General features: G+C 36.4%; 1 protein-coding gene across 1 annotated transcript in view; it reads right to left on the minus strand.

Annotated features, from left to right (window-relative positions):
- Window positions 1–21,374, minus strand: part of CC2D2B (coiled-coil and C2 domain containing 2B) — a gene marked incomplete at both ends in the record, with an annotated part of 79,313 nt that extends 57,939 nt beyond the window's left edge. The window contains 10 exons of the mRNA XM_081075414.1: window positions 330–470; window positions 2,442–2,539; window positions 10,841–11,050; window positions 13,849–13,977; window positions 14,075–14,211; window positions 14,556–14,754; window positions 18,316–18,399; window positions 19,240–19,305; window positions 19,680–19,756; window positions 21,314–21,374. Of these exons, the coding sequence (XP_080931540.1) occupies window positions 330–470; window positions 2,442–2,539; window positions 10,841–11,050; window positions 13,849–13,977; window positions 14,075–14,211; window positions 14,556–14,754; window positions 18,316–18,399; window positions 19,240–19,305; window positions 19,680–19,756; window positions 21,314–21,374 (1,202 nt within the window). The remainder of the gene's footprint in view (window positions 1–329; window positions 471–2,441; window positions 2,540–10,840; window positions 11,051–13,848; window positions 13,978–14,074; window positions 14,212–14,555; window positions 14,755–18,315; window positions 18,400–19,239; window positions 19,306–19,679; window positions 19,757–21,313) is intronic.
- Window positions 21,375–25,092: the final 3,718 nt, after the last annotated feature.

Consider the following 25,092-nt stretch of genomic DNA (forward strand, 5'->3'; position numbering starts at 1 on the left):
GGATTTTAGCCATTCTCATAGGTGTGCAGTATTTCCCATCGTGGTTTTAATTTACATTTCTCTATTGACATGAAATAATGTTGAGCATCTTTTCATGTGTTCATTTGCCATCGATATACCTTTAGTGAAGTGTCTGTTCAAATCTTTTGCCCATTTTCTAATTGAGTTGTCTTATTAAGTTGTAAGAATTGTTTATATATACAAGTCCTTTGTTGACTACATCAAGTAGCTGTCTAGCTTCTTGATTTTCTCCCAGTTACTATGAATTCCCAGTCATTCATGGGCAGTTCCTCAGGACAGTTATAAGAACCAAAAGAGCAGCCACTCACCTCTGAAACTGTAACTTTATTGGGGTGCTTGTAAACCCTTGTTGTTGTCTAAGGGATTTCATCTTTTTCCAAGTCTGTAATATACTGTGTAGTAGGGAGGAGTCCTTTTCCCTTTCTAAGTCATAGAGCTGTTTTGTATTACTAAACAATAATTGTAGATAAAAAATATATTGGTAGATTAGAAATAGTTAAATCATTGAAAATAGCCTGAAAGAATGTATTACACTAATTCTTCTGGGCCCCCCCCACCCCATGATACTTTTTTCATTTTATCCACATCTTGATATAGAGATTGAAATTCCATTAGTGATTCATTCCTTTATTACTTCAAGATTTTTCACTATGCAAAACTACTCTGCTCAAATCCATGTATTTGTAGATTTCCTGGATATACTGCAGTATATTTATTATACATTTTCAGATTAACAATTAGAACAATTTCTTCAAATTTAGAGATACTTTTCCTGATGGGGCAATGATCACATTATTTGAATACTCAAGTAAGATATTGTTTTAAAAGATTATTAAGTTTCTTTGTCATCCCGTTTATATTCCTCCCTTTCGTGAAGTTTAACGCCTGTCTCTACAGTGATCTCCTATTATACTTTACAAATAAATGAACTTGGCTTTATCTTCTACATTCAGCACTCAGTGAAGCCATCTGAATGACAGCTCAAGGTTACTAGTGTTTAACAAATATCCTCAGTGTAAAAGTCAGCTTTATGCTAATTTTTAGGATTTCTCTTTTCACCTTCTTTTGGGCTTTTGCAGATTTCTTATATTTTTTGCCATTTCAGAGATGTATTGATAAAAATATTTGTATTTATGCTCTCTGGGTTAAAGTTTATAGGTATGTAAATTAATCATTGCTACAAAATGTTAAAGGTGTTACAACAGAAGTCTACACAAGCTAGAGTGTGAGCATAAATAAGAGAATGGCAGGCAATAGTAGGGGAAGATTTCCTAGAGTATGTGATACTCAATTCAAATCAATAAACACATAATACGAAGTTATCTATTATGTGGCAGGAAGTATTTTAGTTGCTGGTAACTAATATCCCCGCAGGAAAAAAAGAACAAATAATTACAAATGTGATGAGAATTGTGAAAGGGGAAATGTGTTAAGTGCTATGTGAGTATAAAAGAAAGAGAATTTCATTTAATCTAATGGGCAAAGTAAGAGCCTCCTTGAGAAAGTAAGATGAAATTGAATAAAAAGTGTATGTTGACAAAGTGTCAGGCAGAAAATGATGAAAGAAACTTTTCGAAACAAGAGGTATTAAAACAAAGATATATACGCGTAGATGTTAGAGAGCATAGCCCATTTAGGGCCCTGGACTATAAAGCTCCAAGGCAGAAAACCCCTAATAGTAGGCTGGAGAAGTCTGCAGGAGTCAGATTATGCAGGGCTGTACAGGTCACACTAAAGATATTGACTTTTTATCTTAAAAGTAATATTTTTTTGTATTCTTTAACTATCAAATTACTTTCATATATAGACAATTGTTACATCTTTGTCCATAGTGGAATTTTCTACTCAGTAAGTACCTCTCAGTGAGCTTTTCTTCTATTGGAGATTCCTTGACACATAATTGTGTCTTGTCTTGAACTCATTTTTCTAGTTGTTTTAAACTATCCTAACTACCCTTCCCAACTAGTCCATAAGCCAATAGTTCCCAACCTGTACACTATGTTTTTCACAGGGATCCTTAAATCTATATGCTCTCTAAACATTGTCTTTAGACTGAATTAATAATACATCTTGTACATATGTTTATGTAGATTAATTCTTAAATATATACAAACACTTGAGGTTAATATGATACAAGTCAGTTGAAAAGTATTGGTAAACTCATAGTTTTTAATCAACATGTGTTTTTTTTAGTCAATGGATATTAAAACTACAACTACTTTCATGTGACATTTCTGTGAAATATTTTTACACACAAAAAAATGAGTCTTAAGGGAAGGTTGGAACCATTTGTGTAAATATCTAAAGAGTAGGAATCTTGTCTTTTTCTTATTTTATATTTTCTATAGCAAGTATAGTACTCTGTCTAAAGAAGTTGCTTAGTAAATGCTTGATGGACACATGAATGGCCCAAAGCCTACCTTATCTGCCAATAATAATCTTGTAAAGATTTTCTGGTCAGTTGGCTTATTTCCAAATTATCATTTGCTAACTTGGTAGCACGTGTCAGTGCTTTAAGCTACAACAAAGAAAAGAGATTTTTTTTGTACATTTCTTTCATCTGTTACCATTATTCCAATTCACCTGTAGAAGCACAAGTGTATAGCTTTTTGTGTATTACTGTCTTGTCTTCCAAACTATATTTCATATAAGCACCTTGGGGCAGAACTGAGAAGAGCCTCAATATCTATCTAAGACATAAACATTATACTTTAAACCTTCTTAGATAATCAGTTCATCAGTTAATATAGAGACACGCCAATAAATCATGATGGCATATTGAGCACAGGAATCTACCTTCTTCCACCTAAAATCCCATGGTTACACAAAAGATATGTTTGTCTTTATCCACTTCCATCATCACATCCGTATCTACGTAAGTATATTTGTAATTATACCTATATTTCTCAATAAAAAAAGCATAGTAGAAAAAAAGACAATCAATAGAACAAAATATACTGAGGAAAGTATAAAACAGAGAAATATCCACAGAGAATACCCACGAAGAAATAAAACTGTAGGAAACTATACTCTACAACATGTGCAGAGAAATCTGTTATAGTGAAGGGCAGTTTGTAGAAACTCCAAGACTAGAGTCAATTGATATAAACTTTTACTGGAAGACAAAAGACAGGACCTCAACAAATGGGAAGTTATATTCCTGGATGAGGAAACCCAATTTTTATAAAGATAAATTTGTTTCAAAATTAATATATTAATATAATCCAATCACAACAAAAGTGGTAATGGATTTTTAAAACAGAGCTTGACAAGCTAATTCTAAGATTCATATGAAAGACCAAATCTTTGAGAGTATCCAAAAACATTCTAGAAAAAACGAGGAGGCACTTGTCTTACTACGTAATTTCATAATTTAATACACTCATTAAACAGGACAGGACTAGACAAATATGTCAATGGAATAGAGAGTTCTTTAATAAATCTATGTAAATATGCAAAGCTGGTTTAGAATAAAGGCAGAATTTTAAATCAGTAGGAAAATTATGGCGTCTAGATATTAGGCTAACCTTTTCAGAGAAAGAAACCGAATTAAAGCCTGACCTCAGAAGATACAGTAATAAAGTCTAGATAGACTAAAAGGATATGTGTGCGCACACACACACACACATACACACAATTAGAAGAATATAGAAAGATATCTTTATAATTTTGGTCTGTTAGATACTATTGGTTTCCCTTGAATGATCATTTTTCTTGGTTGGTAGAACCCCAACTTTGTTCAATTGCTCAGTTTTCTTCCATGTGTTGCAGAGGTAAACCCTGATTCATCTAGCCGTTTGTAGTAATTCCGTTCTTGCTAGTGACTGGTTTAGGCATGATCATGCGATATAATTCCCGCCAATGAGACATGAAGGAAAATCTGCTGTGGTATGGGGGAAGGAGAAGGTTCTCAAAGTGAGATATTATAATACATTTGTGTGTCTGGCAGACACACACAGAGAAGCCACTTTGTTAGTTCCCATGAGAGGATTAACCAAGCCAGCTTGGCTGAAGATGAAGAGTACAAGAGAAAAAAGCTAGGGTTGTTGATGGTATTGTTGAGCCACCGTTAACCAACCCTAGAGTTGCCCTAACTTGGGACTTTTAATATAGGAGGTAATACCTTTTCCTTATTGTTTAAAACAATTGAGAGAGTGTTTTGTTTTCTGTGAATTGCAACCAAAGACATGCAGATTGATACACGATGGGTATAGGTCTCAGGAAGCTTAGGAAGCAAAAAACAAAACTTAAAATCCACAAGGAAAAAGACTGACAAATTCGACCTTAACAAAATTTTAAATATTTGCCAAGAGACAGAAAAAATGAAGTTAAAGAGCAAGTAACAGAATGGGACAAAAATACATAAAACATATTCAAAAGGCATATATATCTTATGAACTACATCCAGTATATTTTAATACTTTTATAGAGTAATTAAAAATAAACAAAGCATTACAAAAATGGGCAAATAATATCAACTATTGGTAAGGGCTGAACTCTGGGAAATGGCCTCTGTCCTGTGCTACCAGTGGAGATTCAAATTGAAAAGCTGTTTTGGAAAGGCAATTCATCATGCTCTAATAAAATGTAAACTTCATGCACCTTTGTTCTTGACCAAGCAATTTGACGTCTAGAAATCCAGCCTACAGGAGTTTTAACATGTGTGTTCAAATATATAGGTACAAGGATGTTCATTGCTTCCTATTTGTAATCAGAAAAGAAGGAAATGACCTAAGTATCATGAATGGGGAATGATTAAACATATTTTAAAAAACAGGTATATTACGAGTCTATATATAGTGACATGGAAAAAGCTCCAAAATACAGAATTTAAAAAAAAACAAGTTGCCAAATAATACATATGGGAAGATCCAATTTATGTTAAAAACTGTTATGACATATGTATACACAGAGATCCATGGAGAGAACCTAAGGGCTGTACTCCAAACCATGAGGTGAAAAATGAAGTGGGGATTTCAGTCTTTGAAACTTCTATACTGAATCTTTTCCAATGAGAATGTATTACCGTATTACTTGTGGAACTTTTTTAAAAAGCTAGAGGGGAAAACAACCGAGGTCTGCATAGCTGAATATCCTTTCTATGTGCATATTCTCTCCAAGTTTTCTCCTTGTTCTTTAAGTGGGATTCATACTCATATAAAGGGACATACTCCAGTCAACAAATTCCTTGGATGCCAGTGAGTCTTCCACTACTCTGAACTTTGACCATACTGACAACAAACAGAGCCATACATTACATATAAAAATACACATAATACATTAATTATGAAATACTGATTTTGGTGGTAGACCAATAAACATACTCTGCAACACATGGCTTTTTCTCCTCCTCCCCAAAGCTCTTCTCTTTCATGAAAGACATGCATATGACCTACCAAGTTTCTCTTTTTACAATTTACTAGGAGATGAAAGAAAATGTTTACGTGCATGTAAGAGAATAAATTGAAGAAAAGTAAAAATCAACTAAGAAATTACTTTTGGCTCCTAAGAATTAATAATAATACTGAAACACGTTATAAACAATGACCCCAAAGTGTAATTTTATACAGAGAGCCATACTACATGAAAAGTAAATGTACAGTCTTATGTGTACTACTCTTGGAGATTCTATTACGATATTATATATACTACTATTGTAGATAGTATTCTAAAGAAATAACATTGATATTGCTTGATCAGACTTACACAATATTGTTGGAAAATTATCTATACAGTAGAAATCTATAAATCAAATCACCTACATCTTAATTTCAGAGTTGCTTCCTCCATTCTTAAAAACAATGGCCATATTATGCTAAAAGTCAGAACATTCAGTATTTGTTTTAGGAAATATTCTGACATTATTCATGCACAGAGAAAATAGTCTTCAACTATTTTCTCCCATACAACTGCTACCTAAAAATTCAAATGGATTGTCCTATGGTTTTTGCATTTATATTTAAAAAGCAGACATATTAAGGTACAGTTCATTCATAGTTATAGTAATGATTTGGTGACTGTTCTGGTGACATCAGGTTTGAATGTTTAATTAAATACCTCACTAAGTTTTTGTTTTTTTTAAGATTTTATTGGGGAAGGAGAACAGGACTTTACTGGGGAACAGTGTGTACTCCCAGGACCCCCCTCCAAGTCAAGTTGTTGTCCTTTTAGTCTCAGCTGTGGAGAGCACAACTCAGCTCCAGGTCCAGTTGCTGCGAGAGTCCAACCGGCAACCTTGTGGTTGAGAGGACGCACTCCAACCAACTGAGCCATTTGGGAGCTCAGCGGCAGCTCAGCTCAAGGTGTCGTGTTCAATCTTAGTTGCAGGGGTGCTGCCCACCATCCCTTGCAGGACTCAAGGAGATGAACCAGCATGAGAGCCCATTGGCCCATGTGGGAATCGAACCGGCAGCCCCCAGAGTCAGGAGCATAGAGCTCCAACCGCCTGAGCCACCGGGCCAGCCCCCTCACTAAGTATTTTTCAAATGTATTTGTTAGCTGAATGAGACCTATCAAAACATTTTTTTCAGAGAAAACATTAGTTAACAAAATGTTCATGTATCAGAAACTCAGCAGAGAGTTTAAATGAGTCAAAAATTAAAAAATATAATCAGTGGGTGCTCCTTTGATATCTCTTCAGACTTCATGGACCCTTTACGATGTCATTAGATAATATTTAATCATTCTTGAACCAAGACTCTTCATATTTGTTATGAGTCAAGATATCTATTTTTTAAAATAATTTAAAAATTTTTCAGTTATAGTTGATATATAATATTATGTTTCAGGTGTACAACATAATGATTAGACATTTATATAACTTATGAAGTGATTGATAAATCTAGCACCCATCTAACACCATACATAGTTATTACAATATTATTGACTATTTTCCTTATGCTATACCCTACATCCCCATGACTATTTGTAACTACCAATTTGTACTTCTTAATTGCTTCCCCTTTTTCACTTCTGCCCCAATCGCCCTCCCAACTGGCAACATTTAAAATATGCTCTGCATCTATGAGTTTGTTTCTGTTTTGTTTAGATTCCACATATAAGTGAAATCACATGGTATTTGTCTTTCTCTGTCATACTCTACTCAGCACAATATCCTCTAGGTCCATCCATGTTGTTGTTACAGATGGCAAGATTTCATTTTTTTTTTTAGCTGAGTAATATTCCTTTATATATGTACCACCCCTTCTTTATCCATTCATTCTTTGATGGACACCCAGGTTGCCTCCATCTCATGGCTTTTGTAAATAATGCTGCAATGAAGATATTGGTGCACATGTCCCTTCAAAGTAGTTTTGGATTTCCTTAGATAAATACCCAGAAGTGGAATTACTGGGTCCTTGTCTCTTGTTACAGCCTTTGTTTTTAAGTTTATTTTGTCTGGTATAAGTATTCTTACTCTAGTTTTTTTGTTTTTGTTTCCATTTTCATAAAATATCTTTCTCCATCCCTTTACTTTTAGTCTGTGTGTGTCTTTCGATCTGAAGTGAGTCTCTTGTAGGCAGCACATGTAAGGGTCATGTGTTCTTATTCATTTGGCCACCTTAGCTCTTGATCGGAGCAGTTAATCCATTTAAAGTAACTGCTGATAGATATGTAGTTATTGCCATTTTATTATTCACATTTTTAACCTATTTTTTTCTCTTCTTAAAGAAGTCCCTCCAACATTTCTTGTAATACTGGTTTGGTGCTGATAAACTCCTTTAGCTTTTTGTCTGGGAAGTTCTTTAACTGTCCTTCAATTCTAAATGATACCTTATTCTTGATTATAAGCCCTTGATTTTCATCACTTTGAGTATTTTCTGACAATCCCTTCTGGCCTGCAAAGTGTCTGTTGAGAAATCAGCTGACAGTCTTTTTTTTTTCCAATTTTTTTTACATTGGGGAATATTGGGGAACAGTGTGTTTCTCCAGGGCCCATCGGCTCCAAGTCGTTGTCCTTCAGTCTAGTTGTGGAGGGCGCAACTCAGCTTCAAGTCCATTTGTCGTTTTCAATCTTAGCTGTAGGGAGCGCAGACCACCGTCCCATGTGGGAATTGAACTGGCAACCTTGTCGAGAGCTCGTGTTCTAACCAACTGAGATATCGGGCTGCTCCTCAGCTGATAGTCATATGGGAGCTCCCTTATAGGTAACTATTTTTCTCTTGTTGCATTTAAAATTGTCTTTAAGCTTTAGCATTTTAATTATGATGTGTCTTGGTGTGGGCCTCTTTGGGTGCATCTTGTTTGGAATTCTCTGTGCTTCCTGGGCTTGTATGTCTATTTCCTTCTCTAGGTTAGGGAATTTTTCCCTGATTATTTCTTCAAATAGGTTTTCAATTCCTTGCTCTCTCTCTTCCCCCCACCCCCCACCCAGCACCACAATGATGCGAATATTGGTATGCTCAATGCTGTCCCTGAGGCCCCATAAACCATCCTCATTTTTTTGGATTCTTTTTTCTTTTTGCTGTTCTGATTGTTTCCTGCTACCTTATCTTCTAAATCGCTGATTTGATCCTCTTCTGTTGAGTCCCTCTAAAATATTCAATTATTGTATTCTTCACTTCTGACTTTTTAAATGTTTTATGTTCTTTTTTGTTTTCTCCTTCCATTTTCATGGTTCCTATCTCTTTGTTGAAGTTCTCCTTGAGATCATTGTGCATCCTTATTACCAGCATTTTGAACTCTGCATCTGGTAGATTGCTTGTCTCCATTTTGTTTAGTTCTTTTACTGGAGCTTTATTCTGTTCTTTCATTTGGGACATGTTTGTCTCCCCATTTTGGCTGCCCCCTCTGTTTGTTTCTATGTATTAGGTAGGGCTGCTATGTCTCGCAGTCTTAATAGAGTGGCCTTATGTAGTAGGTGTCTTGTGGGGCCCAGTAGCACAGCCTCCCTGGTCACCTGAGCTGGGTGCTCCAGATGTATCATTTGTATGGGTTGTGTGTGCTCTCCTGTTGTAGTTGAGCCTTGGTTACTATTTGCACATCAGTGGGAGGCATTGACCCTTGGGCTGATAGGTTGTGACTGTAGTCACTGGCTGTAACTACAGTGGAGAAGCTGTTTTGCAGGGGCTGACCCTATAGTGCAGGATTCAAATTAGTGGGGCTCTGGTGCCTGCCCAGTCTGCCCATTGGCTGTGTTGCCCGTGAAAACAGCTGGGTGGTGTTCCAGCTTGGTCCAAAGCTGGCCACTGAGCATGTTGGCCCCGGGGCTTCCTGGGAGGGGCCCTGCTATAGGCCAAGCTCAGCGGCATCCAGTACCCTGCCCAAGGCCACCTGGCATAAACCAAAAAGCAATCCACAAATGGAGGTCATCCATCTGGGCATGGAGGTGCCTGGGAGAGGCCAAGCCCCCAACTAAGGCTGGTTGCCACGAGTGCCAGGATTGGGGCAGTTTAGCAAGAGGTACAGGGCATGCTGAGGCCAGATGCTACCTGTTTGGGGTTTGTTAATCTTTGAGAGATTTTAGGACAGTCCACAGCATAAGCCAAAATGGGCTGTTTTTATGGGAAAGCACTAGAAGTGGCTTGGGTGGGCCAACAAGTTGTGTGCGGCAGGATCTCAGAGAATCACAAGGTCAGGGAAAACAATGTTAACCAGGTTGATAGAGACTCAGATGTGGTGGCTGCTTGCATCTGCACACTTGGGGGGAGGACACAACAAAGGAACAATGGCTTCCGCTAGCACTTGTATCTGGGAGAAAGCTGCCCATCCAGCCCTTGCCCTGAATACAGACAATTCAGTTCCTCACTGTATGTCCCTGGCACCTTTCGAGCTGCTGCCCCAGAGTTGGAGCTCAGAGACAGAGTCAGTCAGGAAGTAAGTCTGTGTGCAGATCCTTTAAGAAGAATGCCTAAGACTCCAACAGCCCTCTGTCTCAGCCATAATCTCCACTTGTTTTTACAGCCAGAAGTTGTGGGGCTTCTCTTCCTGGCACTAGAACCCTGGGCTGGGGACATGGTGTAGGGCTGGAACCCCTTGCTCCTCCAGGAGGACATCTGCAGCCAAGATATCCCTCCTGATTTTAACTGCCACACACAGGTGTGGATCCAGCCCCTTCTGCATCTCTGACTCTTCTACCAGGTTTGAGGTGGCTTCTTCCATATGTCCTTAGTTGTAGTATCTCAGTTCAGCTAGACTTCAGGTGATTCCCAATGATGTTTGTTCTGTAGTACAGCTGTAATTTTGATGTAGTTAGGAGAGAGGAGGGAAGCATAGCATTTACCCTGTTTCCCCGAAAATAAGACCTAGCTGGACAATCAGTTCTAATGAGTCTTTTGGAGCAAAAGTTAATACAAGATCCGGTCTTATTTTACTATATACTATATAAGACCGGGTCTTATATTATAGTAAAATAAGACCGGATCTTATATTAATTTTTGCTTTAAAAGACACATGAGAGCTGACTGTCCGGCTAGGTCTTATTTTTGGGAGAATATGGTACCTACTCTGCCATCTTGACTGGTACCGCAAGATCGCTAATATTTTTATCAAAATATTCTATTATAAGACTTAAAACAGCCATGTGGCTCTTTTAAATAGTAATCATTTCAAATATTCTTTTTGAGTCATCGGATGAAGAATAACGCTGACTAGTAAATGATTTGTAAGTGCTAAATATCCTGCAGAATATCTTTGAGGCTGCTTCCCTAGCCAAATTCTACAGTTTCTTTTCAGAAAAACTGAAATCAACCATTGTTCTAATTGGTTAAGTAAAGTGCTAAGGAAAAATGTTCTATGATAACTTGCTCTGTACAATGAAGTTTGCTTACTCTTTCAATATTAAATATTCAGCCCAATAATATGAGGAAGTCATTCTCACCTTTTCCAAAAGCAGTTGAGATAAATTCTGTTGCTGCCTGTCTTGAAAACACTCATAAAGTTGGAGCAGCCTCGCACATAATACTTGTTCTTCACTGAAGAGAGGATGATGGCTAAATTGCAAACCCACAATGTTGAGATCTAATTGGTACATTTCTCTTTGACCTTCCATTTTCTTCCCAATTGAACTTTCTAGATCAGATTTCACTGCCTTTTAAAGAAAATATGCACACAAAATTAATCTGATTGTTTCTTTTAAAAGTATAAGTAACTTTTCCTTATAAAAGTAACATGTTCATTTTAAGAAAGTTAACAGGTATAGAAAAGCAAAAAGCAATTTCGTTCTTCTTCCTTGAAGTTATTATGGCCCTTGATTTCATATATTTATATGACATCATTGTAATTGTCTTGCTAGAAATTATTGTCATCTACCTTACTATTGTGTGCTCGTAGAGGTTGGACTTTCAAGTTGTAAGCCCCCAGATAATTTCCTATAGGAACAGTATGACAAATGGTGTTTAGAACTGTTGAGTCGAGTTCAATTACATGATGATATAATAGTCAGCTGTGGGCCAGAGTTAAACCCTTACTAAAACGTTTTTCTGAAGTGAATATGTTGGTAATCCTTGGAAAATTCCTAGGAGAGGCCTGGACCTTCTAAGCAAATGCTACCTCACAAGGAGTAAATATTTCTTTATTCCTGAGACTATCTCCATTTGGATAACAGATTGCCCCTAAATTAATTGAAGTCTGTAGGCCTTAGATTATATGTAAAATGATTCAACTACGTTTTAATACACTACTTTGAATTTAAGCACATATATTTGAATATGCATGTGATTGGTTTTTAGTGATATAATTCGAGAGGACTAGTAGGTTACTTCGCATGTATAGCCTAATTCACGAATACCTAAGCCATTCCCAATAAAAGCCATGGCTGCATCCACCTAAAAAGAAGAGCAGGAGCCCTCTCTCTGGATCAGTCTGGTGTAATAGGAGAGGCCCTCCAGTCTGTGCCATTGTTATTACACCTGCTGTTACATTGAAACAATTGTTCTCCCACCCCTGACCTCGTATGGCAGATCCAGTGCTTTTCAAGGACTGTATGTCACCAGTATGATGTCTACATCTCTCCTCTCTACTCTCTCTGAGCTAGGAATCCTCCCCTTTTTCCTCACTGGGTTGAGGGGAGGCAAGAGAACAGCCATAAAGGTTTTTTTTGTTTTGTTTTATCCTTATCTTGTCTCTATTCTCTACGTAAGGGCCAACTCAGAGGAGAAAACCTGCTCTTAATCCTACCTATAAGATTTAGTTAATTGGTAGGAAATTGGTCAGACTAAACCACCAAAGAAATAAACAACCAAACTGTAAATAAAATTTTGGAAACTGCAGTGGCTAAGTTAGAGATACCTGTCTTGTTAAGCAGATTCAGCACGGGTTGCATAACTAACTGTGTTGCTTACTTTCTTTGGGTTTCTATTGGAGCAACACAAGCCTCTGCCCTTGGTCCTGTCCAACTGACTGTGGTGCTCAGAAGCTAGAGAAAAGTATTTGAGATGGTGGAATATCTAACAACAGTCAAAGGAATGAGTTTAGAATGGAGAACAGAAGCTAAAAGTAGAAGTGACCTTAGGCTTCAAATATATGAAGAGCAGTCACATAAATGAAGTACTTTATGAGTGTTTTTATGACCAAACAAATAGTGTAATAGTGATCCAGGAGGCAGATTTTAATTCAACACACAATACAACGAACAATTAGAACTGGCTAATACTGGAATGCATTTTCTTGGGAGGTGGTAAGCTCCATGACACTGGTGATTAAGTGAACATCTAGAACTAGATAATCATGTTAGAACAAAAGCACAAAGATCTCAGCAACAATGAATCAAAGCTTGATAAAAGCACAAAAATATTCAAGCCGATGACGTGTAAAATCTCGGCAAATGTATAAGAAGAGTGCTAGAAGGAGTAAAGGGCATAGTCAAACGTCAGGCAAAACTAGTTAGCAAATAACAAGCAAATAAGACCCGGGGGAGTAGAGCTACATACAACAGGGTATTGAAGTTCTTGGCAGAGGCAGCAGCAAAGAGAGGACTTTGATAATCGGGTAGCTATTATCTCTCCTTCACTTCCCTTATTTATTCTGGTGAAAAACCCCAAATAAGCACTGCCTCCAAGGCTGGGCTGGGCAGAATAAAAAACATAAAGAAGATAGTAGGGAAAAGCAGGCAGAGGCATTTATTTCTCTGACACAATTTCCAGAATATTACCTGTTAAGGAGACTACAGAATAAATTTTAATACTCAGTTCAGATGCTTGGTAAAGTGACATATACATTTATTCCCAACTGTAAGAGTCCATCAAATACTGAAATTGTGCTTGGATGATGCACTGGAGGAAAAAGTTACTTGTTCAGCCTAGTGGTTTCCAACTTGAGATTCTGGATGTTTACAAAGGTTAATCTGGATGGTGCTTAATATTCCTCCCAAAATTATATATTTTTCATTTACTTGTTATCATCTCTTTGTTAATTAATTCATTCAAGTACTCACTCATTCAACAAACTTCCATTGTTTCAAGGACCTCTCACCCCAAGAGCAATGGTCTCTGATAATTATGTTAAAATATATTTTGAGCAAAATAAAAATAATCCTATGTCCTGCTATCTAGAGATAATTATCAACTTTGATATATTTTCCAGTCTTTTTAGCTATATACACATATATGTATGTGTACTTGTCCATGCATTGATAAATTCATTATTTTTATAAAATTAGATCATATATAATTTTTCATTCTTTTATTCACTTCACATTTTATTTTGAGAATTTCTCTATAACATTATAGATATTCCTCAAAACATAATTTTAATGGCTATTTAATATTTCATAATAGTTTTACCAATATTACTGGACTTTGGAAGGTGAATTAACACCATGAAGATATAAGTTATAATTGATATTACAAGAATTCTAACAATAATTACAAATAAGCTGTTGTTGGTTACCTTCCTGTATATGGTCTTTAGTGCTGGATTTAAAGATTCCTTGTTGACATTTAGTCTGAAATTCCATGAATGTCTAACAGGTGAAGGTAATGACTTTATTTCAGCACTTTGTTCAAACCAAAACATTCCCTATCAAAAATATTTATAGAAACATAGTAATTAAAGATTACATTAAAAACAAGTATCACATACTATCAGTGTGAGGTTTGTTAGCTGATGAACTTGCCTCTTCTAGTTTAAGCAGGCGATTTTCCATTTTGTTGCAAGTCTTTTTATATATTTCTGGCTTTCTCTGAATATAGAATCCTTCATCTTCTAAAATGCGTGGTATCATATCTTTTGGCAGTTTACGCTGGTTGATCACTTAATAACAAAACCTATATGTTACTTTAAAGTCCGAAATATTAAACTGGTATTGAGCAAACAAGAAGCAAAAGGGAACTATCATGTACCCTACCACTAAGGTATAGCAGAAAGTCTAAACACACACACATACACACACACACACACACACACACACACACACACACACGAGTGAATTCTTTTAACAAATTCCCTTAAACTCGGAGAAGGTATGAAGAACAAATATAGAAAACATTATATAATTCTAGATCAGTACTTTTTATCTATCCAGTATTACAGAGAAGCTATTGTCCTTTAATATGATTCATTAATGACTTGAATATTTTATTATAAAAGAACTTTACCTGGAGAACTACTTGGCACAAAAATATTTGCCTGTTGTTTTTTTATTTGTTCTTGACCATCTTCATATCCAGCAGCTTTTATTTCAAGTAAATCTGGAAACATTACTTCTTCCATACAATCTTCATCTTGGCCTTCAGCAGAATTTTGTAAATTATCGCCAAGTGAAATATGTTTGGGATAACTATCATCTACTGATCTCTGTTGAATACCAAAAAGAAAAATAAGTATACATGTTGGTCTCCAGTGATTAATAAACATATAAATGAAATGTACCGGAACCTTGCTGTGAATTGTCTTTCTGATCCATGCCATCCAGGCCAAGATCAAGTTAAAACAGTGTTATAATGAAATTTCATTGAACATAAAGGAACTCACTTAAGGCTTAATATTATACAATATGATTTTTCTACAGTCCTTCCTTGCAATTCTCAATGAAAGACAACTGAAATAGAATTATAATTCAAGCCTCTCTTCTCCTATGGAAAATGATCCGAAATATTGGACTATGATATTTCAACTACTGAGAATTCACAGTGTAGGACAAAGTCCAGTGACATCGGGTCATATGGTCTTAAACCCTATTTTTTTTTCACCATTCAGAAAGTAGTACCTAAAGTGATTGTGGAGCAGCCATGCTGTTCTCTGGATGGTGTTTAAGAAAAAAAAAGAAAGAAAAGATTCAACATAAAAGTCTATGGCAGAGTTACTATAGTGAAATTCTAAAATATGCTATATGTAAAAGTTATAAACAATCTGAATATTGAAACAGATATGTTACTAAATATTAAAATGCATACTTTTATATCATGATCAGAAATTTCACAAGTCTCTTCACACACAAAAAAATCAAGAATTTATTTCGGATTACCTACGTTCATATCAAGTCATCGTATCATCATACCCTTTCTCCTACCCGTCATGAAATCAAGAAAATATTTTATATCCAGAAATCTTTATGGTATCTTTTTCAGAATTCAAACAAGGTATGGCACTGACATCTAGAAGAAAGATCTAGGGCATCTCCAGATAGGAGATTTCTTTGAAGACTCCAATCACAGACAAAAAGGGGCTGTTTGTCCCGGCTGGACTGGAGCTCCCATTATCAATTTTCCTTTATAGCATCCCTGATGTGGGCCAAGGCTTTCAACTTGCCTTCAGAACTAAGGTCTGCCTTGATGGATGAGTATGTCAGGCTCTCATGTCAAATCCAAGCCTTTTTGAATAACCATATAGGTCTCTTCTGTGAACCCTACCCTATTCAATTTGCCTATATTTTTATCCCAAGGCACACTGTGATCTCAACCAATATAAGCCCCATCTGACCAACTATTTCTCACTTGATCTAAGGCTAGCTGCTATCCCAGATCTCCTTCTTGGTCTTTACTGTACAGCTGACAGCAGAACTTGTTGTGTGACAAGGAGTATATGGTCAGAAGGCATTCACCATACCCTCCCTGCATAAGTCTAGATGGACACACCTGAGTATGGTGTGGTAAAAAAGAGATAATCCCCCATCTCATAGGAACATGCCTTGTTAATTGTGGTGTGATAAGCATAATTGTCTGAAAGTAATCTTGAACCTCACTCTGGGTTGCTCAGACAACATATTTGGGACAGGACTCCCCTTTCTCTCAGTAGGGAGGGGCTATAGTCAAACGCCTCCCATAAAACAGTAGCTTTCTCCTCTGTGATGAGGACAGTAGTTTCCTATGGGCCCAAAGTCACCACGTGCAAGCCACAAGGCTTTTCCAAACAACTCTATAAACAACCTGCATCTACACGGGGACCTTCCTCATACTCAGGAAGCTTATTTCTCCTACTGACTTATTTTCTTTCAGCCCTGCCCTCTGAGAATGAAAAGCAGCCATAACCACAGCACTCCACCCTGGTGTAGTCTGCAGGGTGGACCTTCTCATTTTCCCAGAAAAGCTCATTTCTTAGTCCCCTATCATGAGACTCTGGGAGGTCAGATGACTTGGCAGAGCACGCACATTTGATAACTGACTTATTCAGTATTTATTCAAACATTCAGTGAGTGTCTTAGGTGTTCCAGGAAGAAAATAGACATAGATATGTGTGCTGGGTGGTGGTGTTATAATAAAAAATCAAATAAGGGGACAGAGAATGCTGGCTGGGATGGGTGGGTTGGGGGGTGCTATTCTAGATAGGATTGTCAAGTACAATACCTTTTATAATGTATCATTTGAACACAGACCCAGGGTAGTGAGGGAGAGAGCATGAGGACAAGGGAGTGGCTTCCTAGACAGATAAAAGGTACAAAGTCTCTGAGGCAGGAGCATGCTGTGAGGAACAGGAAGGCCAGTGTGCTTGGGTGGGAGAAGGGAAATGCAGGTCACATAGGCCTTGGAGGGTCCTGAGAGGACTTTAGCTTTTGAGTGAGACAGGAAACCATTAGAAGGGGTTAGCAAAAGAATGGCCTGTATTAGATTTTAATAGGACCACTCTGACTAGTGTATGGTATAGAAAGTGGAATGTTGGGGCAATAGTGAAACAGAGGCAATGACCCACATGAGAGGCTATGGTGGCTTAGAACAGGCTTGCACCAGTGGTAGTGGTGAAAAGTGGATCGGATTCTTGAATACTCGAAAGTTGAACCAACGGGATTTGTGATTAATTGGATATGAGGCATGTGAGTAAAAGAGGATTCAAGAACGACACCAAGGTTTGGCTGAGCAAACAGAAAAATGGAACTGGCATACTGATTCTATTAATATGAACGTCTGTGTGTGTGCTGGCATAAGCATAGAGAAAGGTATGAAAAATGGTAAGTGGTTTATATTGGGGCAATGGGATTTCACATGATTTTTATTTTCTTCCTCAGGGTTTCTGCACGAATTTTTTAAATAATGTGTACACTTTAAATTTTTAAAAGACAAAGCCCTTTTTTGGGGGGAAAAAAACAAAGAAGGAATGAAAGGACTTGAGCAGGATGCAAAGAAAGGGGAATGGTAGACACTGGGAAGTAAGTAGGAAGGCAAATGGAGGGTCCGAGAGGGACTCCAAAGGAGGATCTGAGGAATTTGGAAATGATTAAGAGGTGTCCAAAGATAGAACTCTGGGGAATAGGAGGTACTGGGAGAGGGGATCCAAGGAAACTGTGGAGAGATCTGAAGGTCGAGAGGAATTGGAGAATATAGAGGAACATGAGCAGATAATGTGTCCAGTGAGGGAGACTGACAAACCAGGAGAGCATGGGAAAAGACTAGTGAGACTGACTAGTACTGGAGGAAAGGCCAACCAGGGAACAAGGGGCCGAGGAGTTTGAGAAGAACTGGGAAGAAGTGACAGAATTTGGAAGGCTCTGGTATGGGACCAGTAGGAATGAAGAATGGGGACTCCATGGAGAGTAATGAAGGTTATGAAGAACAATGTGGGGTACTTGGACAGAAAGAACAAAAGGAAAAGAAAACACGGCTTTGGAGCTGACAGACTATACTGCCCAGCTCTGTCAACGTTTAACCCTCTGTACCTCAGTTTCCTTACCTATAAAAAGAGATGATAATAATGCCTGCCTCGCAGGATTACTATAAGGATTGAATGATACAATCCACATTAAAAATGTAGTATGTCATTGGGCATCCAATAAGCACTCAACAAATGTTAGGAATTATTCTGAACAGATTCTCAATAAAGAGGAGACTCAAAAATAAAAATTTCATCTCATCCAAGTATTTCATTCTTTGCCTTTAATAGAGTTATTTTTCCTGAGAATGAAGGAAGAAGGGAAACAAATCCAACCTGCTCTGAAGACTGGCCCCAAACTGAGCCTTCTTCACCATTCAGAGTGAAAAATGAAAGGCCTGCATCCAGTGAGACGTCAGTCTGTGGGTTAAACAATGGTAAACCAGTTTTCAGTGTTGAAATGAATACTTTTCTGCTTCTTAGTGAAAGAAAAACTTTTCTGTAATATGGTAAATAGTAACTGTTATCTTATTCATGAGAAAGGAACAGTGAGAGAGACAATATCAAGTTATGTTTAACTTGAGGTCTGGTTCATGAATTTTTTGTTTTAATGGTTCTGGTAACTGCAATAAAAAACAGAACACAGTCCACACTTCTCCATCTTCCCCAAATATCTCTTCATTTTAGTCAGAGTATTAAAAATATTGCCTTACAGTTTGATCAAAATGTGGGCTCAGGGCAAATTCTTTTTTTCTCTCTCCATTTTCAGAGTGCACTCATGTACGTGTGTGCTGGCACACAAGAACCACCCCATCCTCTCTACAGTCTTTTGTGGAGTGAGAGGTAGTTAAAAGTATTAAGGTGACATATTCTTAGTCATAATATTGCTGATGAATAAGTTCTCATTTTTTCAATACTATAAAACCTGAATCTTTTTAATGTAAAGCACTTATGACTTCTTTCTCACACATATATTAAAGGGAACTGTTTTTAGGGAGGTTTAAGAGTGGACTTAATTCTCTAAAAAAAAGTAAAATTCATAGTCATCAGGAGTCAAAAATTTAAAAATATATATAAACTATGAAGCTTATGTTACATCCTATTTGTATCGAGCTGTCTACAATTGGATTATAGACTTGATTGCGTAATTTTATAAATTTACTAAAAATCATTGTATCATATACTTAACATGGGTGAATTTTTGCTATATAAAGTATACCACAATAAAGCTGTTTTAAACTGTAAAAAAAAGTTATTCACCTTAGACCATTGACATATCTTATTATCAATTAGCAGATGAGTTGAAGATTTTTCACTTTGATTAATCTGAAATACAACATAAAATAAATGGTATAGAAAAATCTCACCTTCATAGATACAGATATAATTGTGCTCATAAGTTTTTTTGTTCAAACTGGATAAAAACCAAGACTGATCAATGTTTTCCTTTTAAAAAGCATACATATTTTCCCCTGAGATGGCATATATAGTTACCATGACCAAATCACTTAATTTTGCTTGGCTTAGGTTTGGGGGGAAAAAAGGCATGGAAAAGAACTTGAGGTTTTAGATTTAAGGAGCTATATTAAGACTGAATTTTGGCTTTATTATTTTTTTTTTTTAACAATGAAAAGTTAATTTGATACATGTTACATTTAAACAGTAAATTTGAAAACAGGAAAGAAAAAAGTAAGCATTACCTTAGCATTTTTTAGCTTTTCTCTTACTTTGCCTTTCAACGTTTTTATTCTGCTTTGATTTTCTTCTGCATTTAAGTCTGTCATAAAGCCAACATAATATAGAGTTCGTGACACTTAGTTAAACAGCAATAGCAGCAAAGGTACTTATTAAATAGTTAAATTCATGCATTTTTAAGGATCATGACAAATATGAAGACTGGGCCATTGGCCCATGAGACCTTAGAACCTAAGACAAATGGGTGTCCCTTGCCCTTTTTCCATCTGGTTATGGTCAGGACTGAATTTCGTTTCTTTTTGTCACTTTTTTCCTACCCTGTGTATCCTCAGCTATTGGCTAGAGTCCTTTTTTATAGTCAGGCAAAAAACAAAACAAAAACACAAACTCAGAGAAGCAAACCTTTAATCTTTTTCCTTTTAGGAAAAAATTCCATGAGAAAATCATATTCTATTAAGACTGCTCTACAGAACATACAGATATTAAAGCCAGGTTACTTCAACTTAATTAAACTGGAGAGAAAGGAATCTGAAAGGAAAAAAGGTAAGTCTCTAGATACCCATTTCAACTACTTATGTCAGTTTTGTAAAATTTGCTGACCTCTACTTCTGCCAGCTCTTAGAGGAAATGAAACAGTCCTGTGGGTATAAAGAAGACTCCAGCTGTTGCATGCACTCCAGGCCATGTGTTATTTTTCTGCTCATCCACCAGATGACCCACCAGATGAACTGAGAAAGGCACAGGTTGTGCATTCCTAGGCACAGTAGAAAACGGAGAACCTTTTGGTCATTTTGCCTTGCATTTTTCTTTTCCTTCTCCCTGCTTCTGAGTACTTAGACGTTGCATAAGGGATGGTGGAAATAAAGGGTAAGTATAAAGCTAAATTACGATAGGTCATGAGAATCTCCACTTTTTTTTTTCAGTTGGGGTACGTTGGGGAACAGTATGTTTTTCAGGGCCCGTCAGCTCCAAGTCAAGTCGTTGTCCTTCAATTAAGTTGTGGAGGGCGTAGCTCAGCTCCAAGTCCAGTTGCCGTTTTCAATCTTTAGTCGCAGGGGGTGCAGCCCACCATCCCATGTGGGAATTGAACCAGTAACCTTGTTGTTAAGAGCTTGCGATCTAACCAACTGAGCCATCTAGCTGCTCCGAGAATCTTCATTCTTAACCGCAGTATTCCTTGGTATAATTTAAAAATTACTCGTTGGTTTTTTTTTAATACTCTAGTCCCAGAACTTAGAATGGCAGGTGGCACATAGTAGGTGCTCAATAATAATGAATGAACCGGGGTTCAACCATTATTTATGTATTTTTCTCCCTGAGATCTAGAGCTTCCTGAAGCAGGTTCTGTGTCTATGTATCTTTATGATCTAACACAGTGTCAAGCACTAGTGGATTCTCCATGTTTGCAGAGAGAGACAGAAAACAAAATTTTAATAAACAAGTTTTATTACATATATAAACTTTACTACAATTACTTTCTTATGCTCATCTTGTATTATCTAGGAAGTGTAGTTTCTGTTTGAACTCATCTCTTAATAAACTTGTGTTCCCAGCTGAAACCCTAGGATAGGATTAGTCATTTACATCTTTTAAAAGTAAAAACCAACAGTATCAGAGTTGTGGTATACTTATTGAGGACCTTTCTGGAGATGCTCATCAACATTTTCTTCAACTGCAATGTTATCTGTCTCTTCTGACATCTGCAAAAAAGTGGGGGAGGATAACATTGCATCTTTTTGTTTTGGCATTGAACATCTTTTCAAATTTTCATCAACATTTTGAAAGTCATCTCCTTTAAAATGGCAATTCATATCCTTTGCCTGTTTTTTTTAAATTTAAAAGATTTAAATTTTTAAAATCTTTTTATCAATTATTATGAGCTGTTTATATATATATATATATATATATATATATATATATATGGTAGATTTTTAAATTAAGAAATTGCTCACTGTAATACCAAGAAAGATCTTTTAATGATAAAATCCAGTTCTTGGTGGTCATATATTACCTACTTCACGCATCTTTCAGGAGGGTCAAATGAGATCAGACATATGAAAATACTTTGAAACTCAACACTGTATCAGTGTTAGCTATGATCTGATTACGCTGTAGCATCTGATAAGGTTGAGCACCTTTATTTTCTGAAAACTTTCTATATCCTTGTTCTCTACCCTTTTACCTCTCCAGTTACTTATTCCCTGTATCCTTCAATGGTCACATTTCTTTTCATAGTTTAAATGTGGGCACATTCCAAGGCTTTGGAGAGTGCATGTATTCCCATGGTTTTCTAAATGTCTCCAACCTTGACTGCTGTCCTGAAAACCGTATGTACAGCTGTCTACTGGTATTTCTAATTGAATGTCCTACCATTATCAATATGTTAAAATGACCATGTATTGCTTTTACAGTTTTTAAACTTCAGTATTGTAAAATTAAACCACACTACCAATGTTAAATCCTCGTTTAGAACATTATCAATATTTTTCATTTTAAGTTTAAGAAATAATATAATAAAAGACTCCGTAAATAACAACTGTACATGCTAACCAAAGTAAGGTATAGTTGGAGTAGAAAGAGCAAGAGGACCCACACATCAGCTTTCCCATCACAGTAAATACATGGATTTGTCGAAAGCCCAAGTGGAGTACTGACATCTCAGCAAAGACATTATCATCACAAATAGAGCCAGCCTGAAACAATTTCAAAATCCACCAGTGGTTCTTACACCACACTTAAGAACTACTGGATAAGGTCAACAGGAACCAAGACGTTCTGTTATTAAACCTTCAGTATCTTTCTCAACACGATTAAAAATACCTAATTCTAGGCCGGCCCGGTGGCTCAGGCTGTTGGAGCTCCATGCTCCTAACTCCGAAGGCTGCCGGTTCGATTCCCACATGGGCCAGTGGGCTCTCAACCACAAGGTTGCCAGTTCGACTCCCACAAGGGATGGTGGGCTGCGCCCCCTGCAACTAACAACAGCAACTGGACCTGGAGCTGAGCTGCGCCCTCCACAACTAAGACTGAAAGGACAACAACTTGAAGCTGAATGGCACCCTCCACAACTAAGATTGAAAGGACAACAACTTGACTTGGAAAAAAGTCCTGGAAGTACACATTGTTTCCTAATAAAAGTCCTGTTCCCCTTCCCCAATAAAAAAAAAAAAAAAATCTAAAAAAACCCCAAAACACCTAATTCTACTCTTGACCAAGGGACAGTAACCCTAGAAGGTGTGATGGAACACCAAGCCTGGCAAGTGACTGATAGAGGTCTCCCTTTAATTCCCAGTAATCTCAGCCAGCATTCCCAGGATTTATTACTTCCCCTCCCCATCTAGAAGGCAGGCATAAAAACCGAATCTTAATTGGAATTACTTGAAGAGACATGTAGATATCAGTCCTACATGCTTCACTCACTGACTAAAAAAAAGAAAAACATTTTATTTTGAGCAAAGCAGGGAATGGATTTCTGGCTTGCTGAGAACAGGTAAATAAATTAATATTTAAGTAAGGGAATAAATAAGTAAATGCATAATAACTCATCTCTAGTGCTCTTTATTACATAACTGACAGACCAAACAAGAGTATAATTCATCCCTAAGCTCTCTTATTGTTCATTTTTTAACATATGAACTGTATGATTTATGTATAGAACCAACTATATCACATTTTTCAGGATTATCCTACATTTATAATTGGGCTGTTTAGTATAATCAACATCCTTATATTATAAACTCCATTCATACCTTACTTTTTTTTTTTAGTGTCTTCTTTTTTCTTTTGAGTTCTTTTTCATGATAGTTCTTTCATTTCCACTTTCTAAATAAATAAGAAATATTCTTAGGAATGATATATCAGTAAGAAAAAATGAAATACTGCCACTTGTGACAGCAGGGATGGATCTTGAGATTATCATGCTAAGCAAAACAAGTCAGACAGAAAAAGTTGAGAACCATGATTTCACTCACATGTGGGATATAAAACTGAAAGCAACAAACGAACAAGACAAACAAACACAAAACTCATAGACACAGACTACAGTTTAGTGGTTACCAGAGAGTAAGAGAGGAGGGTGGTAGAAGAGTGTAAAAGGGGTCAAATATATGGTGATAGAAAGAGAACTGACTCTGGGTGAACACACAATGCAATACATAGACGATATAAAATTGTACACTTGAAACCTATATAATTTTACTAACCAACGTCACTCTAATAAATTCAATAAAAATTAAAAAAAACACAAAAATGATATATCATATTACTGAAAGAAACCTATTATAATACTTGAGATAAAAAGTATGTTAAACTTTTTAATTTAACGGAAAACTAAATCAAGAAATATGCTCTCACCTTTAGTATGTAGTAGTTGATCACCTTTAGTATTTAATAGAATTTCTAGTTAATATAAGACACGTAAAAGAAGAGGTATAACTGTTGGAAAGGAGAAGATAAAATCATCCTTATTTGTAGAGGATAGGTTTTTATATGTACAAAACCCAAGATATTCAGTAAAAAAAGCTTAGACATAATTAGAAAGTGGCAGAATACGAGAATATATGTCAAAGTTAATAGCTTCCCCATGTTAACAGAAAAAGAGCACTTTCATAATAACGGTATAAATTTTTTAAAAAAATTCCTAGGAATAATTTCAATTAAAATAAATGGGATGCCACCCAAGATCTGATTAACAGAGAGATATTCCCGGGAGACAGGGAGATTGATTAAAAGGCCATTATAACAGTCCCAATGAGAGATGCTAGAGATCTGAATCAAGAACACGGAAGTGGGAATAAAGGGTGGAGAAAGATGTATTACTAGAATTAGTAAGGGGATCACACTGTAAGATATAAAAATGTTGAATCACTATACTGTATACCTAAAAGTAATGTACCTAATATAATATTGCATACCAACTATACTTAAATTAAAAAATAAAATGTAAAAAAGGTAACCATGTTTTATAATCCATTTGTAATGCTATTAGTTTCTAATAATAAACCGTTCTTGAATTACAAAAAATAAAGAGGTAGAATTCATAGGATTTGGTGAACAATTAAATGTGTAGCACAAAGTGAAGGGAGAATCAAGAACTCCCAAGTTTTCACTTGAGTAACTGAGAGGTAGCCTCATTTAGAGTATTGTCAATGTAGGAAGGTAGTTGGGGTAGGGGTTAATGTGTTCAGTTTTCTAATGTTGCTTATGATACTTATGAAATGTTCAGGTGAGAGGCCCAGGTGATTAAAAATACTGAATACAACAGAAGAACAGAAGAGAATAATGTCTAAGTCAGCTAAATTCTTTGTTTAATCAGGAAAAAAGGTACTTAAGGGATTGATTTAATGATTGTTTAAAAGAATCAACACCTTTAAGATACTTCCTACCTACATACAAAGATTAGACACAACAGGAATAAGA

Source organism: Rhinolophus hipposideros (genome assembly GCF_964194185.1).
Source record: "Rhinolophus hipposideros genome assembly, chromosome: 15".
Lineage (NCBI taxonomy): Eukaryota > Metazoa > Chordata > Mammalia > Chiroptera > Rhinolophidae > Rhinolophus > Rhinolophus hipposideros.